Here is a 25380-nt window from a genome sequence, read left to right as displayed (position 1 = left end):
GGGCGTATTTCTACCATGAAAAGCTCTCAGTGAAAACTGATCTGCTTTGCAGATGCCGTTCGGAGTCGGCATAAAACATGTAGGTCCCGTCCGGCCAATTTGTAGGGAAAATCAAGAGGAGCACGACGCAAATTGGAAGAGAAGCTCGGCCTTAGATCTCTTCGGAGGTTACCGCGCCTTACATTTATTTTTTATTTTTTATGTTATAAAATAACTCCGCCCTCTTGGAAAATACTAGACGCTTCCTAGGACTTAAGCCACTTGCTGCTTCTAGATCTGGCAGCTGTATCACTCCTAATAGCTGGAGTCTTAGCCTGGCAAGCGAAGGGCATGAACGCAGAACATGCTCGATCGTTTCCTATTCGAACCCGCAATTCCTACCACAGCTACCACTGACCAAGCCTAATTTAAAGGCATGTGACGTCAGCAGGTAGTGTCCAGTCAGAATACCCGTCAGGATTCTACAGTCCTATCTTTTTAATGATAGAATCAACTTTGTTTGTCGAAGGTTGTAAGACCTATACATAATATTCGACGCTTTACTTAAAAATGGGATAGTTTATTGATAAGTGTTGGAAAGTATGATATTTGGAATGAAACCCCTTAAAAGTAGAGTACACCAACGTCAGCGCTTATCGTAGATAAACGAAGCTCGACACACCAACCCCGGGTATACCGTGGAAGACATTCGTTCTTGCAATCAAAAAAGTCCATAAAACTTACATATATGTGGATGATAACCAAATGATTAGGCGAAGCGCCCATCAAAGAAAAATCATACCAATTTGCAAAGGGAACAGCGAAACAGGCAAACGTTATGATCATATTAAAATTTAATTTGAATGGAAATGTTTCCAAAGTAAAATGTGAATATCTGTTTAGAATTTGCTTTGTTTGCTGAACACTCTTGGCATGAGGCTCCAATTTTTCATCATATATGAGGCATAAAAGGTCCCTTATGATAATGTTTCTGAGGCTAATGTTTTCCACTAATTTCTGACTTATATTTGATTCCTAAAATATGAGCGCTCGAAAACTGTTTCAGGGGATACAATCTTTTCGTTGCTTTTAATTGATATAATGGAAGTGACAAAATTATTTCGGGGAGTCTTTCCGATGGACTTTTCTCATGATAACAGACCGTAAATAGTGACGTTTATTTATCAGTTACCTACTCAATCTTAGTACTATTTGGGAAGAGTAGTTCAGCCTACAATTTTTGTTCTAAAGCTACACTTACCAGCAAGTTAATTTGCCTAAAGTGTAGAAATTGTTACCGTAAACATTGGGCGTAAACGCATCAATCATTTGAGCCCGCTTAGTGGTCTGAATCGTGTACTTTAAATTAAAATCCCAAACAAAAAAATCTTTGTTCCACATCACTTTTTATTGGCAAAGTATTGCTGGTAGTTTTGGTACCTTGGTGAAACAAGCTTTCGTGAGAGATTAATACAAAGAGCTGAGCAGGGTTGATTTATTGAACTGCACTAGATACTGCTTCTAATGCCAAAATTTTGGAACGCATAGCCTGACTTTGAATGCATTGTTTCATATGCCGCCGGTGGAAATTATTAGGAGCATGGCCACAGCCCACGCTGTAACTTAGCGTCGATGCGAGGAATGAACACTTTCGAAGCATTAGTATTTTTGCTAGCTTCAACTTTATCCTTGGAAAGGCATGGTGGTATGCATCTGTGTCCGTCCCATGTGTAAGCTTTACAGTCTCTATGACCCTTTAGAGACGTTATGTCGTGGTTGCTGAACTGTACAATTAAGGAGTAACTTTTGCATACCCTGAAGGCACACCCAAAAAAGACCTTTTATTTTTCGTTATTTATCACTGTTCACTGTTTCGCCCATTCAGCGGGCACGACCACCAAATTGCCATCAAAGTCCTCTACCGGGAGTCTAAGGAAAATGGCTGTTGGTGTGATGATAGCGTGTACCGCCAACTATACCGAGGTCCTGGGTTCAACTCCCGAGCAAAGAAACATCAAAAATTTATATTATAGAATTTTATATTTAAAAAAATCGAATAGGGGTCGCCCATGGGAAGTGATTTGGCAAACACTAAGAGTGTATCTCTGCCATAAAAAGTTCAATGAAAATTCACCTTCTTCGTAGATAACGTTCGGAGTCAAGGCGTAGTTATATTTTCTTGCGGCCGGGGCAAAATATTATAACTTAGTTTTGTCCGGCAGTTTCACGGCTCTGTGCATGCAGACTGGAATGAACAAGAGAAAATTATGCTGCAAAGTAAACATTTGTATCCCTAGTCTCTTCAAATTTTTCACATCACAGGACTTAGCACTGATTTAATGTACATACGGCCATATTGTTCACGGCGTGGACTTTACACATAACACAACACTTCGATGGCATAACGTTACTACTGTAGAACCCAACAAATTTTGGTTGTGACGTTCGAACACAGTTGCTGCTTCGTCATCATGATTCATCAAAATCATCAAATCGCTGCAATGGAGAAAATTGCAGGGCTGCCAAATTTCCCACTTAGAACTGCTACGGAATATCTTCTTAAGACATCTGAGCACCAAGGCATACCAAGAGACAATTGATTGATGTAGCTGCGCCTCCAAGGCAGATAAGAAGAAACCTGCATAAGCCATATGACGAGATTTGGTATAGTATGATCCAGAGCAACACAAACACAGAGTCTGTGATTTCCTTCAAAGTCAGGATCTTTGCAGCCAACGCCGAAGAAGAATGCATACCTCCGCAGGATATGCGCGTTACTCTGGCCCAACTTCGATCTCTATGTATGGCTCTAGCCTGGTGTATAGCACAAATAATCTATTCGTCTGTAATGTGGAACAAAAACCTGTAATAGCAACTTCTTTTTGGTAAAAGCATATTGAAACTGCTCGATTCCTTGGACCTCCATTAGAGGATTTTATTTAAAATTTCTTGAGTGATTTAGCGTACTAACCCAGGTGAGGGATTTTTACAACAAAAGTAAGAACCATACATGGACGGACGGGAAATAGACTACGCCGCCAAATTCTGTTGATGATTAACAAGAAAATGTAAATGTGCGCTGCTCTCTGCATGTCATCAACCGTTATGTCCTTTGTTTGTATCCTTTGGCTTGGCATTTCCACAAAGTTTTTGAGAGAGATTTTAAATTTTTTTTAAAAATCAAAAAACCAACATGGCCGCCGAGAAGAGAGAACGGTTTTACCTTCCTATATTTTTATCATGGTCTGAAGATATCATCTATAAGTAGACTCAAATACATATTTAATAATAATATGATAATAATACATTAGTAAGCCTAACTTTGAGGAAGCAAATATATCAAAGATATTATCAACATTTTGTCATTTAAAATTTTTCTTTTTCCACACTTAATAATGTTAAGTTACTTAGGCGGCTTTGCACCATCGTTGATCGTAAATATTGTAAAAATCAGTTTTAATTTGCATCTCGTATAAAAGTTGTACGTATTTCTTGTTGGATACGATCGAGAACACTTTTCATAACGCGAGAAATTTCACGTTCTTTTGCGGAGCCTTCTTACACGTTTTACTATATAAATATCTCATTTTTCACAAAGAGACTTCGCTTTTTCTATTACTTCTTCACAGAGAGTGTCTCGAATTTCGGATAGTTCAGTCAGATTTAATATCATGATATGCTTCTCTAAAATTCATTCCCGAATCTTGTAATCTGAGCTGCACACGATCAATCTGCATTAAGATTTCATACCAGAATTGAACTAATGTTATTAGACTAAAATTTAGTATATTTTGCAACAGAATTGTAGCTCTTCTTCTTATGTCACTTGTGGTGTTAATGTCCTCTGATAATTGTTCTAAGTGTTCTACATTCTTTAGCCCATCGACAATAGTGCTAACCGCTTGTATTCTGGCGCTTGAAAATCTTTCAGATTCACGTTTGACAGTTAGATATATGCTTTTAATTATTCCACAACTTTTCGCAAGTGTTCCGGATATATGCATGCATTTTTTAGTATAGAAAATTTTTTCCAGAAATCAGTTATAATAAAAATACAAACTATCCAGGAAGTTCTGGTTTGCGGACCATTTGGCTCCCCCCTGTGTGTAGCTCCCGGGGCAAGATGCCCCCTTGCCGGCAGCGTATCGAAAATTAAAAAGCAGCACCACGTGAATTGCAAGAGAACCTCGGCCTTAATTGCCGCGGAGGTAAATTGCGCCAAGTATTTATTTTAGTTTAGGTGCAAAAACCCCATTTCTAGTCGTATCGTCTCAAAAGGTTCGTTCACTGGCTTAAAAGTGAAAATTTTGACAATTTAAGACTTTCTCACGATAAAGTTCATGGAAAGATACATATATGACAATATGTACAACACCCTCCGACCTAACGGAAGTCAATGTATTCCATCATACTCTTTGCCTTACAAATTGTTTCACAAGTCAATTGCGTCGAAAGCATGCAGGCAGTATACTATAAGACAAACCTACCGGCGACTATAAGTGGGCGGGAATAGAGGTGCATATACTCACTCCTCTCCATTGCAATATTAGGCTGTCTTTGTTCTAAGCTCCAAACGTAGAATCCATTGAAACAATCGACCTCTTAGAAAGACATGGTCTCCTAGTATTATGCACCCTGGCTAAAAAGGCAAATTTTGTACACCATCAACCTCTACTCTTGAGTCACAAGTTCAAACGGAATTGTGTTCCACCTCATCAACAACCAATTTATTAATATAAAAAAATCGTTAATTTTTTATGTTCAACACATGCCATAAAATAAATCAGTTTGACATATTTGCAATCACGTCTGCTATAATTCATTTGCTGACTTTTGATTTGACTTTTTCTTCAATTTTTTTGTGTAAGATGAAAATGACCTTCTACTTAGCAAAGTTAGCAGTAGTTATGCATTTTCAACGAACATGAGTAACTACGCTGTCATAAATATTTCTGTAAGCGTGGGCATGACATTATGTAACAGATGACAATAAATTCTTACATGAATCCATCAAGAAGAAGGTTACGAATTTCAAAATGGGCATGGGTACTTCGTGAATATTTGTATGCAAGTTGGGTGTGCTATTGAAAACATGCCAGTTTCTTTGTAACACAAAATAAATATGTGAGAAAATGATGATGATTAAGTACTTTTACATTTTTTGGCAGCTTTAAAAAGTTTACACAAAAAATCTTTATCAAATCTTTTTACTTTGCTCTTCTCTTTTGCAGACACTTTTCGCATACGTCGTTCATCATTTTCCCGTTTCGGGTCCGTGGGCAAACAGGAACCGTTAATTGTCGTTGAGGAGTCACAAATGGTTGAGGAGGATGATCGCGATAGCTCAGAGACACCATCAAACAAAGCCAGTTTGGACATTGATTCGCCGGTAAATCCTTATTTACTTTCACCGTGGCGTGATCCGCGTGAAGGACGTAAACATTCACTGCCCTCACAGCAAGTTACCGAGGGTATAACAGCCAGTCAGGTGCGACGTTTATCAGAGCGTGGCGGTGAAGGTTCTGGTCCATCACCCAAAGAGGCAGCTTTCCTCGCCACACTCTCACAAGCGCCGGCACCATCTGGTCGTCGTCATTCCGTGGTAACCATATCTAAAGTGCCAACAACGTTGTTTGGTCGCTCGCGACGTGAATCGGTTGCAGCTTATCCCTCCGGAAGCAGGTGAGTTGGGGAAGGGGGTTGCTTGTTTGTTGTGCAGTGCTCTTATGCTACTATAATCTACATAACTGTTCAACCTTTTTTCCATCTCACCAGCCGTGCACTTAATTCGCGACGCGAGAGCAAGACATCAAATGGTCCACCATCTACAGATCCCATCGGTAGCATACATAATCTACAATTAGATATAATGGATGATATTGTACAGTCACGTAAGGCACGCATGAAATTATGGAATACAAGCAGCGAAAAAGTATGCGAGGTACAAACTTTAGACGAAGTTGGTGCTGGTACACCGCTGCGCTATACAAATCGTCGCTACTCGGAATGCGTATCGGGTGGAACTTCATCAGCGGCAAATATGCGTAGAGCCTCTGAACATCCAGCTATCGTTTCACCATGTATACCACAAACGAGCAGCAATCGTTCTTCGACAAAACGCAAAAAGAGTGGTGGTATATTGGGCGCATCCATTTTTAGTACGCTCACATCGTCCGCCACTGAGATCAACAAATATGAAGACACCGTACCCACCGTAGTATTGCCACCATTCAGCAGCTCAAGCTCAACAGGGGCCACAGCCAAAACTAAAACATCAACGCCAAGCAGTGGCTTAACAGCATCAGCGAGTAGCACAGCAACTAGTTGCTCGGCATCAAATCTGCTCGACCCCAATGCGGGACGCTCTACGCGTTCCAATAGTTTCGATGTTTCCATACTCAATAATGCTAAACAAATGGTAAGTAACGCACAAGACAATAGTTCGGCAGCGCTGTCAGGTTGGTTTGAGAAACGACATCAACCGATGGCACGTAAGAAAAGTGTACGCAGCAAGAGTACTGCAATGGCTCTCTCCGAAGATATGCTCAAACGTTTGCAAGCGAAAGATGTGTTGCGCGAGAGTAAACCAAAATTAGTACCACGAAGTAAGCAAAAAAGTTGGACAGACACCACCAAAGGGACAATCGTTGATGCGACTGTGATAGGTTCGGCTATTGAGGGATTTCTACGTAAAGGCTCTGTATCAGGTCCATCTGGTAGTTCGGGTAGTACGCCGAAGAGCGCTAGCACAAAAGCCACTGGTCTGCTTGCTAAAGAAGCAGCTAAGCGAGGCGGTCGCAGTGCACAAAATCAGGCAACAAATGCAATGCGTACAACACTCAATTGGTTCGGTAAAACGGACGAAGATGATTCAAAAGATACATGCGAGGCATCATTATGTTCAACACTAAAAGATTTATTTGTTAAATAATTGACAGTGCGAAGATTGTTTAAGTAAATTTGTGTAATGGGTTTGAAATGCAGTGTGATATTAAGGAGAAATATGAAAATGTACCAATTAAGCAGATGATGGGGTGTGGAGCGCATCGTAAACAAAAAAGTATAGTTACTAAAGTTTTTCTTACTTAAAGTATTAAATACCAATTAGATTTGTATGAAAAAAAAAACAACAGACAATTAGAGTCTGAAGTACCTTCCGGTTCATGTGTACACCACAACTACATATTTATATATAACATATGTGCATTAGGACTGGCCAAAAATGTATATATCTTTCCCCTTGTGGTATAGTGAAAATATTGTCCACGCCACAATAAAAAAAGATGGCCAGTAATAGTTTTAAATTTTATTTTTATATTTAGAGGTTTCTCATAGAGTCCGGTCAATTTAAACATACAAATAGAGATAGAACAACAAAAATTTCGACAAAGCCACATTTTGGTGAGGACCTTAAGCTTACCATAAAAAATAAGGATTTAAGCTATTTGGATTGCAGAAAGTCATACACTCGGAAAAGTTCAATCACCGCAGCAAAAAGACAGCGTGAAGATGAACAGGCTAGTGCTTCAAGAGTAAATGCAGCTCAAACTAGAGCACTAGCCAAGTGGATCCAGCTTTTATTTAAAAAAAAAAAAAAAAAAATGCTTATTTCGTTGCAATAAAATATAAGAACAGCCCGAGAAAAAGAAACCGCAGAATCTACGAAAAAAATTTTTAAAATTTCTACACTTACATTTAAAGAATATATTTTGAAATTAGCTAAAGATTGTTCTGATGACTTATCAAAAGCTGTCATTGCACGTAATGATTTTGAATATGATTTAGTAGCTTTTAATGCTAAATACCATGAAAGTTGTTACAACTCTTTCCTAAGACTTAACACAGACGATAAAATTGGGCGTGTACCAATTTCCAAGATCAATCTTGCTTAAATGTTCAGTTGAGTACAACAGATAATGATTCATGTGATTTTGATGAAGAGACAACTAATAGATCTTCATTTGACCTAGTTATGAATAGCCAGCATGAGGAAGAAGAAGAAGAATAGTATGAATCAGATTCAAATAAACAAGAAGTTAAAATGCTAATTAGACTCACATGTGGTGCATATTATAAACAATTTGACTCTTATAGTTGCGATATCTCAAGAACGATGATACTCACACCAAGAGGAGTATTTCTGTAGAGAATTTCGAAATGTACAAGTTGGTCTGAGTTATTTTTTAATAAAACTTACCGTTTTCGAAGAAAATTTAAAAACCTGAAATTTTGACCTCGAATAACTTTTTTAACACAAATGGGATAGATAGGGAGTTTTAAAGTTTTTTTTAAGGTAAACTAAATTTGGCTTTGTCGTAATTTTTGTTATTTTAATCGTTAAATTGACCGGACTAATATCGATTTATGTAAGTTTTTCCATAAAAATCATATTTGGATTTTTTAAATTTGTATTACCCAAATCATTAATTATGCAAAATCTTATAAGAAATTAAAAATCATAGCATGAGCCAAGAGTGCATTCAACTATTTTGATCGCTAGCATAAATAAGCAGCACATTTGATGTTCATTTATGCTGACATTGCTACCATATAACCTAAGCAAAAACGCTTATGCATGTGCAAAGGTTTATGAGTATTTATGATTTATGTAATATTTTCATATCAGTGTTAAATCACGTCTCGAATGCGAGAGTGATAAAAGTTAGTTAATATCGCAACTAGTGGATTCTATATAAAAACTGGGAAACCCCCCAAACAATTTTTATGGGAAAACTAAAGTCTTGATTTGGCAACTTTAAACATTAATATAAAAAGCTTTTATTTTTAAAATCTATCTTTTTGGATTTCCTGAACAATATTTTCACTACATCAAACGAAAAAAAATAATAAAATAAAATTATTTGGGCCACCCTAACGTACATACTTAATATATGTATAGTTATAAAAATGTACTGAAGCACAAAGATCGTGTACTAATAAATAGTTACTAAAAGTTGATAAATAAGCTAACTAACATAATTTTGCTTAAAAATGCCAGGTGAAAATATTGAAATAAAAGTTCTTTGTCCTAGGAGATAAGTAATTTACATATTACAAACGTGCATCTATGTAGATTTAGGTACCTAAATAAATGTATTTAGTTAATATCTTTAGTATAGTTCTATTATCTTAATTCTATTTCTGTGTTTAAAATTTTCAAGTAAACAAGTAGGAACTTTTTGAATTCTGACTTTATTTGCACATTAGCATAAAATTCTATTTTATAACAAACGAATGCCCGATTGAACTGCTTTTATATAAACTGTCTTCCCCTTGATACCTAAAATATAAAAACATATATCTTCGTTGCCTTCGCGACACTACCAATGGAACAAATCAAAACCACCTGTCTAATCAAACTTTAAGAAATAACAAAAAAATTTAATTAGAACTGAAAAATATTTTTAAGCTAATTCACTTGCGGTCTATACCAATTTCAAGTAGAAAGTAAAGCAAATATTTAATCAAGTTTTCTATATTAAAGCCCTTATTGAACTCAATCTTCCATACAAAATATAAATTCTTAATTATTCCATTATTGCTTAATTGAATACCTAATTGAGCCAAATGACGGTTTTATTTGGTGTTTCATATTTTTTGTCAATGTTCTGATACCTACTTATATGACACTACTTTATTTTGTCTTGGATTCCAAGAGAAAAAACTGACGAAACTTTATTGGAACTTCAAAACACAAAAACAATTTCTACCATGAGAAAGCGAGACTACTTTACCCCCAAAATTTGTGAGTTTGATATATTTTCGTTTATCTTTTAAATTTTATTTTTATGATTTATGATCATATGTGTTTATTAGCGAGCTTTGCTCATATTGCTTTATACAATGGTTTTTGTTATTGATATTAGAGAAAAATTGTAAGTTTACAAAAGGCAAATGGTTACTAGGATATAATTCTAAATTTCACTTCTTCATCAGCTAGCTTTTCGGGAGCTTAGCATTGAACTCGTATCTCCAACATTCATATCAGTGCAAAGGCAGATGCCTTTAGCTGCTCAGCCATATGAATGTCCCGTTGTTCGCTGTACAATTGGTCTCTAAGAGTTGCCTTTTTGTGTCTATTCCTTTTGATCACCATGTAGGCACATACATTCTGTATGTGGTTTATTCCTAATAGTCTGGATATGATTTTTATGCGCGCTTTACTTTTATTACCTTTAAAGTTAAGACGGAAGCGGTGCTATCCGTTTTAACAATTTATTGTAAGAAGAATAATACTTTTTTGGAATACCCGTTAATTTGTCAATTAAGCTTTGTGAAAGAGATAAAATGATTATATCATTAAACGAAATTGTGATTCCATTAATTCTCTATGTGAAATTGGTATAAGCCTTTACTTCCTCGAATATATATCGCGCCAAATTACTATTATTGTTATATTGCGAAAAGGTATGGATTTATTAGTTAGTTATGAAATTATTGAACTAATTTTTTCCATATCTGCTGCTCAATAGACATAAAATTATATTTTAAATATCTCGATGTTAAACAAACTAAAAGTGAGTACATAAACAAACTTTTTCTCGCAAATTAAGCAGAAAACCAAAACAATATTATAATAGAGGAATAATGATAAAACTGGTAAAACAAAAGAAATTAAAACTGATATAAAGCGACCAAATAGTGCTCATGGAGAGATATAATGACTGCAAAAACCACAACCACACAAATATTGAAATCAATAACAGAAATTGTGTTTATACGAAAAAAAGCTTGAACATTAAACGTAAAAAGAAACAAAACTACGATTAATGTTTGTATGTACAGCCGATTGAAACGTTCCAAAATTTTCATTAATATTCTAATTCGCATTACAAAATTTCGTACTTAAAAATTTTGCATGTTAATCATCTAATTGGAACCAAAATAATCTTAAATGTGATGTTTAAATGTATTTTTTTTATAAAGTAAATAGTAGTGCAAAATTTTTTTGCGATTCAATAAATTGTATGCTATTGCATGGATGAACATTACAAGCTGGATGAAATGCCGAGGATTAAAAAGTAATAAATGCTGGTCAATTTTGCAAAGGATAAAACTAATGAGCACATTGCTATTAATATAACGAAGGACTCTTCCGAAAATAAAGTGGACATTTTAATTAGCTTGTATCTTGACGAGCTTACACTTTATATGCTTCAAATTTCTTCTAACGAAAACAAGCATATTTAAACTAGTCTTCAAATTTCTTTTAAACTAGTCTATGGTTGAAGGAAGGTATCAAAGAAATGCATCTATTAATTTTAACAGAGTTCTACTCTCGCCACATTTGATTTACTTCTTTGCAGCTCTTCCGAGAAAAGTTACCTTTGCTTTTCGTATATTTTTTATTTTTTTTTCAAGTTTTGTGCATATATGATGGTAAGCTCAAGCTTATCTGGACATATTGCGCATATCATTCACCCACTACCATTCCATTGAGCACAGTTTTTGAGATTTTGGAAGAATCTCCTCTTTTTAATCAACTGTTTAAGCGTTTTCCTTATACCATCCTACTGTAGATCTAATAAAATTCACAGGGAAAAATTAAGTCAAAATAAAGCTGACACAATGTGTTGCAATAGGAAGGCATTCAACGTTACTTGGAAACTTTCTGGTATTGATTTCCTTGATATATAACCCTTATACCATAATTGCAGATTGTCCTTAATAGGCTTAAGTGCAACAAATTTACCATAAAAGTCGTCTTTTAACAATTTGGAGACAATGGAAATTTAACATTCAAATCAGTCAGCTCTATCAGTGGCGTAGTGAGAGGGGGAGGCAAGGCGGGCATCTTTCACCGGGCGCTACACACAGGGGGCGCCAAATGGTCCGCAAAGCAGAACTTCCTGAATAATTTGTATTTTTATTATAACTGATTTCTGGAAAAAATTCTCTATACTAAAAAATGCATGCATATATCCGGAACACTTGTGACAGGTTGTGGAATAATTGGAAGCATATATTTCTTTTCTCACGTTCAACGTTACGATGGGAGTTATTAAAAAATGCTTCAAGAAAAACTGTCAAAGGTGAATCTGAAACAAGATGGAGCGTGCCCCGGGCGCAAGAAAATCTCACTACCCTACTGGGCTCTATGCAAAATTGGAACAAGATAACATTTTTTAATTCACTCAAAATTTTCTGTCACTAAACATTCATAGACTTTGGTGCTGCCTGTTTGCTTAATATCACCGCTTTTCCCTCTATTTTGATGGCTCCGTGTTTTTAAAAGATTTCAAATGATGATGTTGTTGTTTTTGTTGTAGCCATAAGGACACTCCCCGGAGGTTTTGGGGGGTTTTATCGATGCTGATGGTCCTTTGTCGGATGCAGATCTGGCACATTCTGGTAACAAGCACTGTTAATGTACTAGCCTGACCATCTCTGGCACGATTTAGTATGATTTAAACTTTCTAGGCCATTCCGCTTTCCCACCCCTGGATCCAGAGCCTCGGCTGCTAAAGAAACAGGATTCATCACGGGTAGCTGAAGTTGATAATTGGGTTGGTGAAGCTATATATTGCGCTGGCAACCCCTTGAAAGCATCGCGCTACACAAATGATGTTATCGATTAGCTATTTTTATAGTGGTTCTCGCCATTTTCGCTTAGTTTTGTGCTGATGAAAACTGCATCGGTGAACAAATCTGTAGAAAAACCAGAATAGATTACATTTTCGTTCATGGATAAAATAATGATCCGGTACATATGTACACTTCGAGAAAAAATAAGTTAAATGTGTGCACTATGTTTTCGGAACACTCCTTATTTTGATATGATGAAAAGTTATAAATGTATTTTATTTTGCAGATATAGATAAATAATAAAAGTAATTATAAAAATTGTTAAAAAGAAATAAACTAAAATTGTTAATATGAAAGAGCTCATATATTTTTTTTGTATTGCTGAATATATTTACAATAAATTACAAATAAATTAAAATTGTTATTGAAGCAATCGTAATTGCAACAGTCATCAAAAAAAAAAAAATAATTATATAGCACAAATGTTAATGCCAAACGTGCTCCATTGCATTCGATAATAAATTAAAAATTGAACAAATCCAATTAAATGTAATACAAGTTAACCGTTGCAAAAAAATTTTATAAAAATAATAAAAATTTCAAACATTTATATTGAAATAATGCCAACTATCCTCAATAGGTCGCAAATAACATAAACATACGTATATTGCATATATTGATTGTTAAAAAAAAAATCAATTTAGATCTTTACATAAACAATACACCACATATTAAATATATGATGAAATTTAATTTTTGACAAACCTTTTGTGACTACATACAACCATCAATGTAATTTATAAACATAAATATGTACCTATGTTAATATGAAACAGATGGTCAAAAACATAAGAAAGTTGTAACAAAAATTGAGGTATAGATTTTAAAAGAACCCAAAAATCAGTATCTAACCAAACAAACCCTTCGGTTTTTTATCGAAAAGTAAACGAAAATATATCGATTTGTTTTATTTTAACTCCTTGGTTAACGAAAACTGATCGATTTTTATTCAAAAACTAAACTGTTTGCTATGAAAAAGTTATCGATTTGTTTTCGAAAAGGTATGGGTTTGTTATCGAAAACTGATCTATTAAAACTAGAGATTTGCTATCTCGTTTTTATCGAAAAGTTTGCGATTTTTTATTGGAGCGTTTTCGAAGCGTTATGGGGATGTTATGGACGTGTTATCGGTTTGTTGTATATACTTAGTAAAGTTATCAACGACTCATCGGCTTATTATTTATTTAATACGTACAAATAACACTTCAACGTGATAAAAAACCGATAGGTTGACTATCGATAATAAGCATATATGATAAATGATAGCTCGTCGATATCGGTTATTATCGGTAACAAACCATTGTGAATCTCTCAAATAGCCAAGAAATTATGCCGAAATGGCTTTGAAATATTTACTACATACATGACAAAAAGCTTCTCAAAATAATTCAAAATGATCGCGAAATGATCACAAAGTTTATCCGAAATGTTCCCGCTAATAGCAAAAGTGATACCAAATTAGTTCCCGAATTTGATACGGTATGGTCAATCCAAATAGATCTGAAAGTAGTATGATATCATTTGGAAAAAGGTCCTTATTTGCTTCCTAAAGGGTTGAGGCAACATTCTGAAAAAATCTTATTTGTATGGAGGAAAGTTAACCGGTATCGCCCCATCGATTTTTCGATAGGATTTGGGCTCAGAAAAAAAGTTCCACTACGCATACCCTAAAAAATAATTTTCGAGCCTGCGAAATTTCATTTTTTTTACTTTTTTTCGACTTTAATTTTTAAGTTTTTTTTTCATGACCTACTAAAAAATGTTCGTATGTATACCCTGTGCGACCCAAAAATGTCCGCTAAAAACTGTTATCGCCAACATTTTTGGGTCGGACGGGGTATACATGAAAATTTTACAATCAAATGAAAATTTTTTTAGTAGCTCATGAAAAAAACCTTAAAAATCAAAGTCGAAAAAAGTTAAAAAAAAAAAATTAAATTTCGCAGGCTCGAAAATTATTCTTTTGGGTATGCATAGTGGATCTTTTTTTTCTGAGCCCAAATCCTATCGAAAAATCGATGGCGCGATATCGGTTAATAAATCGACCCAGTCTAATATACATACATATTTTGCAAACAAACGCTCATTTGGAGAATGTTATGAAATTAATTAATGTCAGCAATACATTTTGTTTAAATTTTTTGTTAGACTCAATCAATAAAATAATATTTTTATAACATATTTACGATCTAATATTTAGTTCTAACAAACAAGCCTGCGTACGTCTTACCTCGTTGCTCCGTAATCAACGAGTAAGGCATTACCACTACGGTACATTCAAATCTTGTATTGTTGCAATCATGCAAGCATTTTTTAATTAACCATTTTAAAAAAGTTTGAAACTTTTTGCGGACAATATTAGGAATGTTTTTTGGGATAATTTTTAATTTTTTTCAATTCGAGAACATTTCGAAAGCTTTTAACATCTCATTTCGGATGCAGTTCGTGATTTTTCCTAAGATAATTCGGATCATTTTTGGGAAGATAATATTATCTTTTCCAAAAAAAAAAAAAATTGTAATCCAAACGTTTTTAACTTTTTTCTCACTTTTTAATTTTTAAAATAATTTTCAAATTCTCGTTTCTACAGTAAGTTAAGGGTTTGTAAGGTTAAGGAAGCCTTTTTTATTTCGTGGAATATTTGAAACAAATTACAGCTTTTGGCGCCTATACAGTTCTTGTAACAAACTTTTTCGAGTTTTTCGATCCTTCCTAGTTTATATACTTGCAAACAATTTTTGTAGAAAATGATTCATTAATAATTGCATCTATTGTTGTAAATAATGTTAAGTAGTTTATTGTTAGCCATAAAGTTGAAATTATATATATATTTAATTAGTAAAGAATATATTTATATCTACAATAATACTAGAAAACATATGTACAAAAAAAAAAGTTAAAATTAAAAATAATGATAACTAAACTTGCCTACACTAGATTCAAAAGCAAAACAATGATGACAATACTATCAACTATCAACTATTTCCTTTTTTCTGAAATTTATTTAAACTAGGGTAAATAAAGGGAAATAAAAAATGCAAATCATTCTTAGATATACACTAAATGTAAATATATTTCAACTATAAACAATATGCCTAATAATAATATCATTGGAAAATGATCGATTAAGATTTTCTAAATAAGACTTTACGACAAATAGGCGTATCATTTTCTCCTGATACAATGATTTATTGAGTACTCGAACATAACTGTATCATCTTTAACCAAGCAAAATTTCCAACAAATTTTTTTGTAGTATGTAAGTATATATTTGTACATTAATCCACCATTTGATATAAAGTTCCATCTTAACCCTTCAGGGCAAAACTGGGAGTAATCGGTACACAAATAATCCATCGACAACTACTGACGATAAAACCAATTTTTTGTGTTATCCCTTCAACCAAGCAGAATTTCCAAAAATTGTTGTTGTAATACATAGACACTTACTTAATCAACATTTTTATTCAAGGCTCCATCATAAACGAGTGACGGGCGAGGCCTTGGATGGAATACTTTTCTCTTAAGTATGTAAGAATTGGGTAAAATTTGGACGGGCATTACTCGGCTTAAAAATTTGCTGAGCACGCATGGATAAGGAGAAGGGTCTTTTCATTTTCTCTTAGATTAATCTTATGAGATCGTGGATCCGAATTTATTCATAATATGTACTCACATGTCTCTTTATTTACCTGAGAAACGAGGCTGCGTCAATCAGCTGGCTAGACTGTAGACTCAGTTTTAATTAATTAATTTTCCAATTTATCTGAAATTTATCGTAATTAAAAGAAATTTAGGGACAAACACAGAAAAATTTATGCAATTATATAACAAGAAATCAAATAAGGGCGGAAAATTGCAGTTCCTGAATTGCTTGGTTGGTTGTTTACATAAAGAATACATTTACGAGCATTTTATAATGCAATTATTTCCGCGGCCGCTTGTGTTTAATTTCTGAGCTCCTACTAAAGTATGTAGTGTTTGTTACATTGCCGACAGAGATTGTGATTAAAAAAAAAATTGTATTTGCTCCAAAGATTTTAAAGAAAAAGTATTAGAGTAAATGTTATTTAGAAAAATACTTTTTTAAATCTCCAGTCGTTGTGCTGAGAAATCTTTCTAATAGTAATCTGTGAGAAATTGCAATTATTAATTTAAAAGAAAATTATTTAAAATTAAGTCGAATCATGTGTAAGATTTTTTACGAAGATTTTCAACTTTAATGTTCTCCTTGAAAGCTTTAATTGAATATGAGTCAGTAGAGTACTATTTCGTCTAACTACCCCAACCCTAAATGGCAACCCAACTCAAAAATGACCCTATTGTAATGCGGAGTGAAATACCTTTCGTTTGATACCCATATCGGCACATCTCTTGCAATTTTTTTTAATTTCGAATAGGTGGCAACCCTAAATGGCAACCCTACTCAAAAATGTCCCTATTGTAATGCGGAGTGAAATACCTTTCGTTTGATACCCATATCGGCATATCTCATGCAATTTTTTTTTTGATTTCGAATAGGTGGCAACTGTAAATGGCAACCCTGCTCAAAATTGTCCCTATTGCAATACGTAGTGAAATACATTTCGTTTGATGGCCATACCGGCATATCTCATGCAATTTTTTTTTTAATTTCGAATAGGTGGGAACCCTAAATGGCAACCCTACTCAAAATTTCCATATTGTAATGCGGAGTGAAATACCTTTCGTTTGATGCCCATATCGGCATATCTCATCCAATTTTTTTAAATTTCGAATAGGTGGCAACCCTAAATGGCAACCCTGCTCAAAATTGTCCTTATTGTAATGCGGAGTGAAATACCTTTCGTTTGATACCCATATCGGCATATCTCATGAAATTTTTTTTAATTTCGAAAAGTTGGCAACCCTAAATGACAACCCTACTCAAAAAGTCCCAATTGTAAAGCGGAGTAAAATACCTTTCGTTTGATACCCATATCGGCATATCTCATGCAATTTTTTTTAAATTTCGAATAGGTGGCAACCTTGTGAAACATTCTAAGTAGCAACACCTAGGTAGAAAGTCTTAGAAGGCAATACATTATCTCTGTGCCAAATTTTATTTAAATCGGTTGAGCCGTTCCCGAGATCATTCGGCTATACAAACAAACAAGAATTTTAGACATTACAATTCTTAAATATGTATTTTTTCAGAACCTGTTATAGGGTATAGTATATTATATTAAATTTTCGTGCACACTATAGAACTGTGGGCAAGAATGCCTTACAGTGCCGCATAATCATTTACCTTCGTTGTCGTCGGCCTTTATATACTGAGCCCCTATTCAATAGCGCAGTGGTTAGTGTAGGTTGAACTGGCCGGTCCATAAGGACTTCACATAGACTGAATAAGTGCGGAGTGGTTAGTGTAAATCGGTGACTATTTTATTTTGTATACATTTAAAGGTAGGGTTTATATAGTAAATTATATTCCACAATGTGTGAATAGGTGCTCTGAATTTAAAGGACGACGGCAACGGAAATTAATGATTTATACATGTTCGAACGCAAACATTGTTAAAACCATCGGAGGAAATGCGAAATTTGAAATTTAGCGCCACATGATTTCCAGCATACATTTGGGAGCAACGCATACATTGTGTACTTCGTTTGTCGTCGGTTCCTTATATTCTGAGCAACTATTCAAATGCGCATTATTTAAGTAGTATTCACGATCCCTTTTTTGTAATCTGTCTAGCTTACATAAGGGGCATTATGCCCTTCGATGGAGATTTCTTTCAACTTCTGAGCTTCTTATAATTTCGAGGCTCAATGAGGTGCCGCTGAGACACAATTTTATAACGAGGTGCTAGTTTCGTTATAGCTTTTTCTGAAGCAATGAGAATCTTAACTAAAAATTATTTAAAAGTCACGTAGTTTTGCAATTACTGTCAATGGGACATCACAAACTTTAGAAGAAGCTGGGCCCAAATCTTTTGACAACGATGATCTCTTGAAATATAAAATAACACAAATAAGTACGCACGTTATTTCCGGATTTGAAGGATTGATTACAACATCCAGTGATTGTAAGAATCAATTCAAAGATAATGCTATAGGAACTGTGCTCCTTCCTTGCACAAGGAGGGTGTAGGAGTACCTAGAAAGCTCACTTTAGTTCAACGATATTATATTTGCACAAAAAAAAAACAAAAAAAGAATCGCATTTCCTTGCAAAGTAAGGCCATCAAATTATATTGAGCTTTTGCAATAGGATATATATTACGCTACACAAATCAATAAAATTGTAGCATACTTTAAGGGGCATTTGGAATTCTATTATTTCCGCTGCCGCTTGTGTTGAATATCTGAGCTCCTATTATTTTTCGACTTTTTTAAATTTTCACGTACAGAGTAAATAACCACGAGTAAGGACCACGAGTAAAGACCACGAGTAAGGACCACAATAAACCAACGCCCAGGCTTCTGTAAAAGCGGTTATGAATGAAACTCATTCGGTTTTTTCATAACTCGAAACTGAGGGTAAAAATGAACTAAGCCGAAACGGTACCTATAACCGTCTGAAGCTGCTTCAAAACCTAAACCGAAACCATTATTTTGATTCGTCCTCATTTGATAACAACAGAACCGGCTTATGTGTCTAGCTTACATTAAGGGGCATTGTGTCCTTCGATGGAGATTCCTTTCAACTTCTGGGCTTCTTATAATTTCGAGGCTCAATGAGGTGCCGCTGGGACACAATTTTATAACGAAGTGATAGTTTCGTTATAGCTTTTTCTGAAGCAATGAGAATCTTAACTAAAATTAGTTAAAAGTCACGTAGTTTTGCAATTACTGTCAATGGGACATCACAAACTTTAGAAGAAGCTGGGCCCAAACCTTTTGACAACGACGATCTCTTGAAATATAAAACAACACAAATAAGTACGCACGTTATTTCCGGATTTGAAGGATTGATTACAACATCCAGTGATTGTAAGAATCAATTCAAAGATAATGCTATAGGAACTGTGCTCCTTCCTTGCACAAGGAGGGTGTAGGAGTACCTAGAAAGCTCACTTTAGTTCAACGATATTATATTTGCACAAACAAACAAAAAGAGAGTCGCATTTTCTTGCATAGTAAGGGCATCAAATTATATTGAGCTTTTGCAATAGGATATATATTACGCTACACCAATCAATAAAATTGTAGTATACTTTTAGGGGCATTTCGAAATCTAGTATTTCCGCTGCCGCTTGCGTTGAATTTCTGAGCTCCTATTATTTTTCGACTTTTTTAAATTTTCACGGACAGAATAAATAACCACGAGTAAGGACCACGAGTAAAGACCACGAGTAAGGACCACAATAAACCAACGCCCAGGCTTCTGTAAAAGCGGTTATGAATGAAACTCATTCGGTTTTTTCATAACTCGAAACTGAGGGTAAAAATGAACTAAGCCGAAACGGTACCTATAACCGTCTGAAGCTGCTTCAAAACCTAAACCGAAACCATTATTTTGATTCGTCCTCATTTGATAACAACAGAACCGGCTTATGTGTCTAGCTTACATTAAGGGGCATTGTGTCCTTCGATGGAGATTCCTTTCAACTTCTGGGCTTCTTATAATTTCGAGGCTCAATGAGGTGCCGCTGGGACACAATTTTATAACGAAGTGATAGTTTCGTTATAGCTTTTTCTGAAGCAATGAGAATCTTAACTAAAATTAGTTAAAAGTCACGTAGTTTTGCAATTACTGTCAATGGGACATCACAAACTTTAGAAGAAGCTGGGCCCAAACCTTTTGACAACGACGATCTCTTGAAATATAAAACAACACAAATAAGTACGCACGTTATTTCCGGATTTGAAGGATTGATTACAACATCCAGTGATTGTAAGAATCAATTCAAAGATAATGCTATAGGAACTGTGCTCCTTCCTTGCACAAGGAGGGTGTAGGAGTACCTAGAAAGCTCACTTTAGTTCAACGATATTATATTTGCACAAACAAACAAAAAGAGAGTCGCATTTTCTTGCATAGTAAGGGCATCAAATTATATTGAGCTTTTGCAATAGGATATATATTACGCTACACCAATCAATAAAATTGTAGTATACTTTTAGGGGCATTTCGAAATCTAGTATTTCCGCTGCCGCTTGCGTTGAATTTCTGAGCTCCTATTATTTTTCGACTTTTTTAAATTTTCACGGACAGAATAAATAACCACGAGTAAGGACCACGAATAAACCAGCGCCCAGGCTTCTGTAAAAGCGGTTATGAATGAAACTTATTCGGTTTTTTTATAACTCGAAACTGAGGGTAAAAATGAACTAAGTCGAAACGGTAGCTATAACCGTCTGAAACTGCTTCAAAACCTAAACCGAAACCACTATTTTGATTCGAAAAAGAACGAGACGGAATCCTCTTGAAACTTGCTCCCATCAGCTTTGTGGGAGTTAGAAAAATCAGCTGCTCAGTCCTTCTCATTTGATAACTACAGAACCGGCTTATGTGTCTAGCTTTCATTAAGGGGCATTGTGCCCTTCGATGGAGATTTTATCTAACTTCTGCGCTTTTTATTATTTCGAGGCCCAATTAGGTACCGCGTGGACACGATATCAGTGCGAATGTGCTATTTTCGTTATAGCTTTGACTGGAGCTATGAGAATCTTAAATACAAATTTTTTGAAATTCACGTCCTTTTGGAATTACTGTCAATAGGCGAGATCTTCAAAAATCACAAATCTTAGAAGAAGCTGGGCCAAATCTTTTGACAACCATGAGCTCTTGAAATATAAAACAGCATAAATAAGTATGCATGTTTATTCCAGATTTGACGGATTGATTACAACAGCAAAGGATTTTGAGATCCATTCAAAGATAATGCTATAGGAACCGTGATCACTTTAGTCCAACGATAGTATATTTACACGAATAAACACAAAAAAAAAAAAAAAAAAAATATCGCATTTTCTTGCATAGTAAGGTCATCAATTTATATTGAGCCCATGCAATAGGATATATATTACGCTACACAAATCAATAAAACTGTAGTATACATTTAGGGGCATTTGGAATTCTACTGTTTCCGCTGCCGCTTGCGTTGAATTTCTGAGCTCCTATTATTTTTCGACTTTCTTAAATTTTCTCTAGAGAACCGGTCTATGTGTCTAGCTTACATTAACGGTCATTGTGCCCTTCGATGGAGATTTCTTTCAACTTCTGATCTTCTTATAATTTCGAAGCTCAATTACGTGCCGCTGGGACACGATTTTATAATGATGTGCTAGTTTCGTTATAGCTTTTTCTGAAGCAATGGGAATCTTAACTAAATTAGTTAAATCACGTAGTTTTACAGTTACTGTCAATGGGACATCACAAACTTTAGAAGAAGCTGGGCCCACAACTTTTGACAACGATGATCTTTTGAAATACAAAACAACACAAATAAGTACGCATGTTATTTCCGGATTTGAAGGATAGATTACAACATCAAATGATTGTAAGGATCAATTCAAAGATAATGCTATAGGAATTGTGCTCCTTCCTTGCACAAGGAGGGTGTAGGAGTACCTAGAAAGCTCACATTAATTCAACGATATTATATTTGCACAAACAAACAAAAAAAATAGTCGCATTTTCTTGCACAGTAAGGTCATCAAATTATATTGAGCTTTTGCAATAGGATATATATTACGCTACACCAATCAATAAAATTGTAGCATACTTTAAGGGCATTTGGAATTCTATTATTTCCGCTGCCGCTTGCGTTGAATTTCTGAGCTCCTATTATTTATCGGCTTTTTTAAATTTTCACGGACAGAGTAAATAACCACGAGTAAGGACCACGAATAAACCAGCGCCCAGGCTTCTGTAAAAGCGGTTATGAATGAAACTTATTCGGTTTTTTCATAACTCGAAACTGAGGGTAAAAATGAACTAAGCCGAAACGGTACCTATAACCGTCTGAAGCTGCTTCAAAACCTAAACCGAAACCATTATTTTGATTCAAAAAAGAAAGAGATGGAATCCTCTTGAAACTTGCTCCCATCGTCTTTGTGAGAGTTAGAAAAATCAGCTGCGCAGTCCTCATTTGATAACTACAGAACCGACTTATGTGTCTAGCTTTCATTAAGGGGCATTGTGCCCTTCGATGGAGATTTTATCTAACTACTGAGCTTTTTATTATTTCGAGGCTCAATTAGGTACCGCGTGGACACGATATCAGTGCGAATGTGCTATTTTCGTTATAGCTTTGACTGGAGCAATGAGAATACAAATTTTTTGAAAGTCACATCCTTTTGGAATTAGTGTCAATAGGAGAGATCTTGAAACATTACAAACTTTAGAAGAAGCTGGGGCTACATTTTTTGACAACCATGAGCTCTTGAAATATAAAACAACACAAAAACGTACGTATGTTATTTCCAGATTTGAAGGATTGATTACAACAGCCAAAGATTTTGAGAATCAATTCAGAGATAATGCTATAGGAACCGTGATCACCTTAGTTCAGCGATAGTATATTTACACAAACAAACAAACAAACAAAAAAAAAAAGATATCGCATTTTCTTGCATAGTAAGGTCAATCAAATTATATTGAGCCCATGCAATAGGATATATATTGCGCTACACAAATCAATAAAACTGTAGTATAAATTTAGGGGCATTTGGAATTCTATTCTTTCCGCTGCCGCTTGTGCTGAATTTCTGAGCTCCTATTATTTTTCGACTTTTTTAAAATTTTTTCTAGAGAACCGGTCTATGTGTCTAGCTTACATTAACGGGCATTTTGCCCTTCGATGGAGATTTCTTTCAACTTCTGAGCTTTTTATAATTTCGAAGCTCAATTACGTGCCGTGGGACACGATTTTATAATGATGTGCTAGTTTCGTTATAGCTTTTTCTGAAGCAATGGGAATCTTAACTAAATTAGTTAAACCACGTAGTTTTGCAGTTACTGTCAATGGGACATCACAAACTTTAGAAGAACCTGGGCCCACACCTTTTGACAACGATGATCTCTTGAAATACAAAACAACACAAATAAGTACGCATGTTATTTCCGGATTTGAAGGATTGATTACAATATCCAATGATTGTAAGAATCAATTCAAAGATAATGCTATAGGTATTGTGCTCCTTCCTTGCACAAGGAGGGTGTAGGAGTACCTAGAAAGCTCACTTTAGTTCAACGATATTATATTTGCACAAACAAACAAAAAAAATAGTCGCATTTTCTTGCACAGTAAGGTCATCAAATTATATTGAGCTTTTGCAATAGGATATATATTACGCTACACCAATCAATAAAATTGTAGCATACTTTAAGGGGCATTTGGAATTCTATTATTTCCGCTGCCGCTTGCGTTGAATTTCTGAGTTCCTATTATTTTTCGGCTTTTTTAAATTTTCACGGACAGAGTAAATAACCACGAGTAAGGACCACGAATAAACCAGCGCCCAGGCTTCTGTAAAAGCGGTTATGAATGAAACTTATTCGGTTTTTTTATAACTCGAAACTGAGGGTAAAAATGAACTAAGTCGAAACGGTACCTATAACCGTCTGAAACTGCTTCAAAACCTAAACCGAAACCATTATTTTGATTCGAAAAAGAAAGAAATGGAATCCTCTTGAAACTTGCTCCCATCGTCTTTGTGAGAGTTAGAAAAATCAGCTGCGCAGTCCTCATTTGATAACTACAGAACCGACTTATGTGTCTAGCTTTCATTAAGGGGCATTGTGCCCTTCGATGGAGATTTTATCTAACTTCTGAGCTTTTTATTATTTCGAGGCTCAATTAGGTACCGCGTGGACACGATATCAGTGCGAATGTGCTATTTTCGTTATAGCTTTGACTGGAGCAATGAGAATACAAATTTTTTGAAAGTCACATCCTTTTGGAATTAGTGTCAATAGGAGAGATCTTGAAACATTACAAACTTTAGAAGAAGCTGGGGCTACATTTGTTGACAACCATGAGCTCTTGAAATATAAAACAACACAAAAAAGTACGTATGTTATTTCCAGATTTGAAGGATTGATTACAACAGCCAAAGATTTTGAGAATCAATTCAGAGATAATGCTATAGGAACCGTGATCACCTTAGTCCAGCGATAGTATATTTACACAAACAAACAAACAAACAAAAAAAAAAAGATATCGCATTTTCTTGCATAGTAAGGTCATCAAATTATATTGAGCTTTTGCAATAGGATATATATTACGCTACACCAATCAATAAAATTGTAGCATACTTTAAGGGGCATTTGGAATTCTATTATTTCCGCTGCCGCTTGCGTTGAATTTCTGAGTTCCTATTATTTTTCGGCTTTTTTAAATTTTCACGGACAGAGTAAATAACCACGAGTAAGGACCAGAAATAAACCAGCGCCCAGGCTTCTGTAAAGGCGGTTATGAATGAAACTTATTCGGTTTTTGCATAACTCGAAACTGAGGGTAAAAATGAACTAAGCCAAACGGTACCTATAACCGTCTGAAGCTGTTTCAAAACCTAAACCGAAACCATTATTTTGATTCGAAAAAGAACGAGATGGAATCCTCTTGAAACTTGCTCCCATCGGCTTTGTGAGAGTTAGAAAAATCAGCTGCGTAGTCTTTCTTATTTGATAACTACTGAACCAACCGGCTTTATAAATTTTTTTGAAAACACAAAAAAAAAAATTAAAAATTTTCAGTATTAACAAAAACAATTTTATGATGTTTGAATTCGGTATCTTATGTTTATTCAAATCAAATAAGATAAATTAATTAAATAATGCTTGAACACTGGATAAATTTTAGTTTCCACCAGCAGGACATTTTTTTGTATTTGTAGATAAAT

The 25380-nt window shown here is 34.9% G+C and overlaps 1 protein-coding gene across 5 annotated transcripts in view; it reads left to right on the top strand.

Moving 5' to 3' along the window:
- The window catches only part of kairos, a 546037-nt gene extending 534347 nt beyond the window's left edge, over positions 1 to 11690 (top strand). For all 5 annotated transcript variants that reach the window (XM_067784589.1, XM_067784588.1, XM_067784587.1 and 2 more), the window contains 2 exons: positions 5211 to 5661; positions 5755 to 11690. In XM_067784589.1, the coding sequence (XP_067640690.1) occupies positions 5211 to 5661; positions 5755 to 6910 (1607 nt within the window). In that variant the 3' untranslated portion in view covers positions 6911 to 11690. The remainder of the gene's footprint in view (positions 1 to 5210; positions 5662 to 5754) is intronic.
- Positions 11691 to 25380: the final 13690 nt, after the last annotated feature.

This window comes from Eurosta solidaginis, chromosome 4, assembly GCF_040869045.1.
Source record: "Eurosta solidaginis isolate ZX-2024a chromosome 4, ASM4086904v1, whole genome shotgun sequence".
In the NCBI taxonomy this organism is placed as follows: Eukaryota; Metazoa; Arthropoda; class Insecta; order Diptera; family Tephritidae; genus Eurosta; species Eurosta solidaginis.
Note: the sequence above shows the minus strand (reverse complement) of the source record. Positions and strands in the feature narration are given on the sequence as shown.